Source organism: Stegodyphus dumicola, chromosome 10, assembly GCF_044657685.1.
Source record: "Stegodyphus dumicola isolate Sdum_Otavi_A_Nest chromosome 10, ASM4465768v1".
Classification (NCBI taxonomy): Eukaryota; Metazoa; Arthropoda; class Arachnida; order Araneae; family Eresidae; genus Stegodyphus; species Stegodyphus dumicola.
This window is the reverse complement of record NC_140777.1, coordinates 49,872,849-49,880,679: the sequence shown is the minus strand read 5'-3', so window position 1 is coordinate 49,880,679 and position 7,831 is coordinate 49,872,849. Positions and strand designations below refer to the sequence as shown.

Here is a 7,831-nt window from a genome sequence, read left to right as displayed (position 1 = left end):
ACTAAATCGTCGATGTTCTATAACACTATAATTCACGTTTTCTTCCTATCTCGTATCATTTTCGAGATAGGGTCGCTAACTCCGCTGTTTTCTACCAGGTGGTGCTGAAAGTATCTCTTCTGGTAGCGCATAACCACTTTACTATACGGGACGCAATTTTTATGAATATAGCCGCAGCCGTTCGGTAGTTAAACGGGTGGTACCGGACTTTCGTGTGCACTCTGTATATGCAGAGACAAGAAAATGCATTAGCTGCTTGAAAGATGTACAGGCAGCGATTGCCGGATAAGAATCACTCGGATCATAGAACATTTAAGCACCTTCATCGGGAGTTAAGCATGAGTGAATCGTTTTTATGCGTCCAGGAACGTCAAAAATCGCTTAGACGTTGGGTAGGGCCAGCATTGGATAGCACGGGGAGGACCAATTCCCTGGCCTCCGCGTTCGCCTGATTTTACCTGCTTGGATTTCTTCTTTTGGGGTCATATTGAAAGCCCGTCACATCTTCAGAAGTTCTTGCTTCCTGCTTGTCTGTTTCTGCTAAATATGTGTTCGAAATACCCGACGTCTTTTCTAATGTACGTCGATTCATGTGCCACCACTGTGATTGTTGTATCTCTGATGGTGGCCACTTTTTGGGGCACCTATTGTAAACTGTTAATATTATTTTTCTTTTGTCTTTACTTGTGTTTTCAGTTTCCTATCATTCATACTGCATTACGTGCTAGCGCTTTATTGCGGCATTACGGAACACACGTTCCTATACGTAATCTGCTTATTCAGGTCCCTTCTGTCTGCCTTTATATTTTTGAAAGTTTTAAACCACCCTGTATATATAGTTATATAATTTTCGTGCGGCCGATGGCAACCAAAAAGGTTTACAAGTGCATATTATAGCAGTCCCAGATACAAAATTCCAACGTTCTGAACCTACTAGTATTTCAGTTATGCGAGATACGTACGTGGGTATAGAAGCCCGCCACGAAAAAATCTCTTCGGAATTCATTTTAAATCAATTTTATAATTCGTTTGAGGAAAAATAGTTCTTTATTCTATCCTTGCGTATAGATATCACGCAAAGACATTGCTAAATTTCATTCAATAGCAGTCAAAATGGATATTTTCGTTGGAATATGATATCCGGAATTTTAAAATCTGAAAACTTAGAGATTTTTTAACTTAGAGAGAGAAAAGCACGTCGCCTGTAAGTATATTGAAACTATATTTTAAAAAACTATTTTTCCGGATTTCCGAATACAATTTCGCAGCTATTGTTATTTTTATGAATTAACTAATATTTTTAATAAAGTTGATCTATATTCGATCAGATGTCAAATTTCTTACTCAAGGTCTTGTGCATTATAAAATCGAAAATAATATCAAATGGTTGTGATGAAATTTTGTAGTGAAATGTAAACGGCAATTTTTAATATATATTCCTAAATTGATATTTTATTTTCTTTTGCATTTTTATTACAAATACAAACTTCGGAGATTTTCAATACTGAATTTTTTTTTTTTTTTTTTTTTTTACTGTTATTGCTTATGCTCACTTGTCTGACGAAGTCAGCCCAAGCCCACGAAATACCTCGTGGCAAGGACCGCTAGATTACGCCTGCCGTTGGTGACAGCTTTGAGCGATTTAGGTCTGTTTCCGCGATTCTTGTTTCCGCGTTTTTAAAAAAATCTTCCTGTTTACGCGAAATCGGGGAGTACAGTCCCCTCCCAAAGTTCCCATGAAGGTAAGAAGTAAGATGGAGTCGCCCTAAACAAGTTTCTCCCGTACCCTGCTCTCTAGCACCGACGATCCCTACGTAGTGACCAAAACATTGGGTCATTTACCATTGAGATCTATGGGATTTGACGCGTTCGGATGTAAATATTTTGTAATTACGTCGTAAATATACATATAAATGTATATATTTTCTTTTTCTACAACACTTCAGAGTCCTAAGTATGTGAAAACAGCATATTTTTAAACAACATTTCATTCTGAACGGAATTAAATGCTATACTTTTCACAGGACAGTTTTCTCAGAATGGTTTAATTTGAATGAAATATTTTCACAAGTTTTCGTTAATTACATTATAAAAAAAAATAAGGTAATTCGATTTTATTCGGTTAAGGTACAAAAATTAAGATCAAAGTTTATTGTATTATTAATATTAAAATTATGCATTATTTCTTATCTATTTATAGAGCTTCTTCCTAAAATACTTTCTTAAATATGACATGATTTTTTGGCTTCTGAGGCATCTTTTAAATCAAAGAATGTAAGTCAATTTATAATTAATGCTCTATTCGGTTCATTTTAAATTAGAGAATTATTAGGAATTAGCGAAATACTTTAAAGAAGTATTTCGCTAATTCCTAATAATTAAATAGGTATTAAATAGTACTTGACTTTCTCTGAACATTTCTGAAAGGGAATAAAATAAGTTTTTTTTTTTTTTTTTTTTAAGTATTATTTAAAACTTGTAACTGAGTTATTATAAAATGTAAGGGGAATAATTCTTTTAATTACACTTATCAGATTTTTTTTTTTTTTTTTTTTTTACCCTTCATTTCAACAATACGTATTCCAAAACTCTATTACGTTCTTAAGTGCGCATCTCATAGCATTTGCTTTACAATACCTTTTAACAGATTGCTTTCCAATACAAACAATTCTCGCTTAAATAGTTTTATAACGTATTTGTCAACAGGATTTCAATTTATGTTTACAATTCAATATTAAGGTTATTCTATATTTAGATAACATTTATAATCATTATAAATTAAATACATTTAATAATTAGATTTCTTCACAGTACTTTCACAGTTGTTTATAAGTGAATAAATTCTTCATTTCAAATACATTTATAAATAATTTAATGAATATTTAAGTATTTTGTCAAAGGCAGATACATGCTTTCTGCAAGCACATGCATAAATACCCATACATATTTCCTATTTTTCATTTCCGGCATGTGCAAATCATTAATTTCTGTGCATTCACTATATTTTCCGTGTAAAGTAATTTACACTAATTTAGCATACACCCGAAAGTTTTATATAAAAAATATATATGAATATAATTTGAATGAAAATTATAAGTATTATTTTTAATACCCACTCAAAGGTCAGTTTTTCTTCAAAATTCCTCCACGATGGCATCGCTCTCTTTAGGCAGATAGCCCTTGCATGCGTTAATCTATTTAATAAAAACTTAATCTCACCTATGTGCCTAATTACAAATATTTTAACATACATAATTTTATATTTATAAAACGTGTAAGCCCAAAGTGATTATTTTTCAGATATATAAAATTAAAACGATGGGTTTAAAATGAGCAGCAGTAAAGCCTCTCCTCTAAAAAATTTTTAAAAGGTACGTGTTACAATAATATATGGATGTGAAAAAAATTTGTTTTATTTAAAACATTTTGAGGTTTGGAAAATAAAATAAAAGTAGCGAACACTCTATCAAGGGTATCGAAAGACGTATACAACTTTAAATGTACCGTAAGGTATTTTTCATTCTTTAAGCATAACATTTTTCTTAAAATCTATATTTTTGTAGTGCAACAGCTTATAATTTTATAAAACAAATTCATAATCAAAATCGCTGTTGTTAGTTATCGAAAAATAACCAAGCTGTGATTTTTGCGTAAATGTCACTAAACTATACAAATTGCTATTATTCATCACACTATGAATGTTTCTTTCATGCGAATGTGTCCCTTTTTCGATTTGTATGGAACTGTCGTGTGTCGAAATACTATCAGAATCTTGTCAAGCGAGCTTCTGAATGTAAACAAAGAACACCCCATCTGGTGACCCAAGCTTCAAAGCAGTGTTCACTTTTAGCGCGGGTTTGCCCCTCCTCCCTTTCCTACCTCCATGAAAATTCCTCAGGGGATGTCAGGATGAGTCATTAAGAAGAGTTGGGCAGTTTCTTTGTGAATACAAGCGTCTAGCCCCTCAGGTGCTAGTTTCCTCCGGATTCCTCCCTGAACTTTTGCGCAGATTCACGCGCAGCGTGTTTACTCCAAGGAGCTCGGCGTGGTCATAGCCGATTTTTTTAAAACGCCACGCGTTTAGCCGACATCACCGAGACTTAGAAGGCCGTATCACTCCCCTCCCTACGTCATCTTACGTCACGATGAGGAGACCTCTTGCGACTCGTAGCCTTGACCTTTGACTGATATGTTCACGAGCTCTCAGTAGTCTTGGTGTGACCGTTCGCCATTGCTGTATTTTTGTATCTCCTGTAGAAAACGTTTTTCTCTTCCTTTTGTTTTACGCTTACGTTTTGGATTAAACACTCATCATGCCAGCTAGATGTTGCGTCCTTGGATGTAAAGGAAACTACAAAGGACAGCCCAAAGTGTCAATTTTTCGTTTCCCGAGGGATCCACATCTTCGAAAGAAATGGATAATGGCGATCCATCGAGAAAACTTCCAGCCTACGAAAGCTTCTAGGGTAAGAAACATATGTTTTCTTGATTACTGATTACTGTCTATCATACTAAATATCAATCTGCTCATTATATATTTTATTGTATTCTATATCATTCACTATATATTTTATCGTTCACTGTATTTATGCAACTGAATTTTTTGGTCTAGGTAAGAAATATTTTCAAAAGAATTAAGAGGAAAAAAAAATTAGCTAAATATTTTTGTATGCAAAATGTCAGATGATTTGAAAATTTCAGTTGTCACCTTTCACAACTGAATAATAAAATACTTTTTGGTTAACATAAATTTGTAATGAAAAAATTCATGATTATCCTAGTTATAATTCTAATCTTTTTACGAATCGTTAATTTTAGAAAATGCTAATTAAATGGTTAAATAATTTAAGTATTGTAACTAACAAATATTTAGAACATGCCATAGCAATCTAGAGTGATATTGACATAAGAGAACTTCAATATTAATTATAATATGTATTAAAAATGTAGCATTTTAGGCCCAAAATATTTTAATACTTAGTTCACATAAAAACTGAACAATTGACGTCCGTTCTCAAATTCAGTAATAGTTAAAAGAGGCCAATTGTAAAACATTATGAAGTACATTAGTCAAAACTGTATTTATAATTTAAAAAAGGTAAACAAAAGAAGAAAATTTCCATTAAATATATTCTTGAACTATAATGACAAATATTTTAAAAGTATATGCTCCCTAAAATTTAGCTTCGAATTTAAGCTAATAAAGAATCTGGCAAAACCATCAAATTTTAAAATACCATATTTTGTTTTCTTGTTATAAGAAGTAATTTTTTGAACTTACTGATTAATGAAAATTCTTGATTTTCAATTAAGCTAATATTTTTTACTTAAATACACCTATTACAACATTTTAGAAAGTTTTAAAAAAAGAATTTTTTTCCTTATAGAATTTTTATGAGGATTCTAATTGTCTCTTTTATTTCATTAGGTCTGTGAGCTTCATTTTGCTGCATGTGACATCGAAAGAGTTTCAGAAATCTACGATGAAAGAACTGGCAGAAAAGTGACAGCAGTTTTACAGCATCCTCGTCTAGTATGCAATGCTGTTCCTGGAAAAATTGAAATCAGAAGTTTTGATATAGATAATATTGACCTCATTAATACTGACAAGAATTTTATTAGTGCCTTCTGTACGTTACAAGTAACTCAAAATGAACTGGATTCTATTAATGTAATGCCACTCATAACATATCTCGCTGGATATTGCGTATATAGATTTCTGAAGACTGTGAAATGTGAGTATTGTCGGGAAACCTAACTTTAGACAAAACTTTGGAATTGGATGAAGAATATCGTTTCATACTGAATATGGACCGAGGCGGATTGCTATGTCCACAACCAAATGTAATAACTGTCGTATCTCATATACCTATATTGTAGTCAAAATATTAGTATCTGAAGAACATGAAGACAATTTTTTAAAGGTACGCAATCAGCGATCTCTTGCATGGGCATTAACGTATCAAATTTTAATAGACGGTGAATGCATAACCTATGACCAATGTAATAACCTTAGAAAATATTCTAAATTTTGTTATAAAAGCATCATGCAATACTTTTCTTAAAAATTACTGTAATCAAAAGAATGATGTGCTGAGAAGTACTTTAAGGAAACGAAAGCTTCAAACTCTAGTAAAATAGATAATTTGTGTTCAGTTTAAATAAGGCCTTAAGTTTATGTAACTGTAAGTTTTATTTATGCTTGTATAAAATGTTTTAAATGTTAATGAAACATATACATATATTTTTATGGCAATTTGAATGAATTATTTATTTTGTTGTATTATATGCAAACTTCATGATTTAATGGAAATCTAATCTTCAATTAAACATTTAAATGACTTAAATATATTTTAATTGTATTTAACGATTTCTGGTTACAATTGAAAAGAGAAAGTAGTGTTATTAGTTTTGATTAGTGTGATTAAAAATGATAGATAAAGATGTATGAGGTAGTACTTGTGTACCCATAATATTTGCAATATTAATATGCAAATGTATACATTTATTTCATTTTTATACTAATTAAGTTTTAGGCGTTTTTCTAGAAAAATAAGCATAAACAATTTGCAAAGAAATATTTATATAGTTTAATTTCAGTTCTACTAATATAAATAATATGTTATTTGCATTATGTATGATGATCAACAATACTTATGATACCATGCGAATTTATTATAGATGTGTGAAAATGAATTCTATAGAAAGGTCAAAGTAGCAGTTTATTCTTTTTATACGACATTAAGCTTTTGATTTAGCAAAACTCCTTTATATATTTTATAAAGCAAAAAATGCACTACTTTTATTTCAATGCTTTATTTCTTATGTGTATATTTTTCTAAATGTAGAAACCTTAATGTTTTGCTGCATCTAATGTGCTAATATGTAATGTAATTGTTATTTCATTTATTACAAAATCGGATTTATTTAGATGATTTTTTTAAACTCCATAAATAATGTGCAAATATACATATAAAGCTAATTTTATTGTTATTATAATTCTTGATGCTAGCATTTAAATTTATATGGAAAGGAATTCACTTGCTACAGTGGTGCAGTAATTTGTTTGAATAATGCATAGTGTTTTTAAAATTTGAGTTTTGTTTTAGCTTTTTACCTGTAATTTACTTTATATACTCAACTGAAAAGGCATTTTCATGCTTTTTTAAAGCTCTATAATGTTTTGAGCTTTGAGAAATGGGATAATGCTATTAATTGCTCATTTATTCTTGGAATTAAAAACTGCAGTAATACTAAATAAATAATTGCATTAAAATAAGAGTATTAAAGAAAAGCATGTTTATGTCACTTATCTGTTACATGGAGTCTGTTTTTTTCCTTGTGAATTTTTAATATTTTATACTCTTTGAAGTGCTAATAAAAATTTGTTTTTTCACGCAAAACTTTTTGCATTCTTTTCTTTACATGGAACTAGGTTTTTTTGGATTAACGAAACTAATGGTAATTTTTGTAAATATATTTTTAGCCAGTAGTATGCTACTGAATATTACTTTGTTAACTTTGCTTTCTAGTTAGATGCTAGAAGATAATTATTATATAAAGTTTTAAAATACTGAATAGAAATTTTTTGGAAAATTTAAAAAAAAACTAGAAAATTAATATATTAATTTTGGGTCGACGTAAACACGACTAAACAAGATATGATATTATCTATCTGAATATAAAAATTAATAATAGTTTCCTTTTATCTATATGGTTTTCTGCAATTCTCTAGGAAAAAAATAACATTCATTATTAAAAGCACAAAATATATAAACACTAGCCAAAACGCCGCTTTCAGATCTGACGCAAAGAAGTTGTATCTTTCTAC

At 30.4% G+C, this 7,831-nt stretch overlaps 1 protein-coding gene across 1 annotated transcript; it reads left to right on the top strand.

Moving 5' to 3' along the window:
• The first annotated feature begins 4,202 nt into the window (after positions 1 to 4,202).
• On the top strand, positions 4,203 to 7,397 carry LOC118181721 (THAP domain-containing protein 2). The gene is made up of 2 exons (XM_035350915.2): positions 4,203 to 4,466; positions 5,429 to 7,397. The coding sequence occupies exons 1-2, from the start codon at positions 4,314 to 4,316 to the stop codon at positions 5,756 to 5,758; spliced, it is 483 nt and encodes a 160-aa protein (XP_035206806.1). The 5' UTR covers positions 4,203 to 4,313; the 3' UTR covers positions 5,759 to 7,397.
• The last annotated feature ends 434 nt before the right edge of the window (positions 7,398 to 7,831 follow it).

Coding starts and splice junctions, on each gene's coding strand:
- LOC118181721 (XM_035350915.2), top strand. CDS start 4,314: ATGCCAGCTAGATGTTGCGTCCTTGGATGTAAAGGAAACTACAAAGGA. Junction 4,467..5,428: donor AGCCTACGAAAGCTTCTAGG/GTAAGAAACATA, acceptor TTATTTCATTAG/GTCTGTGAGCTTCATTTTGC.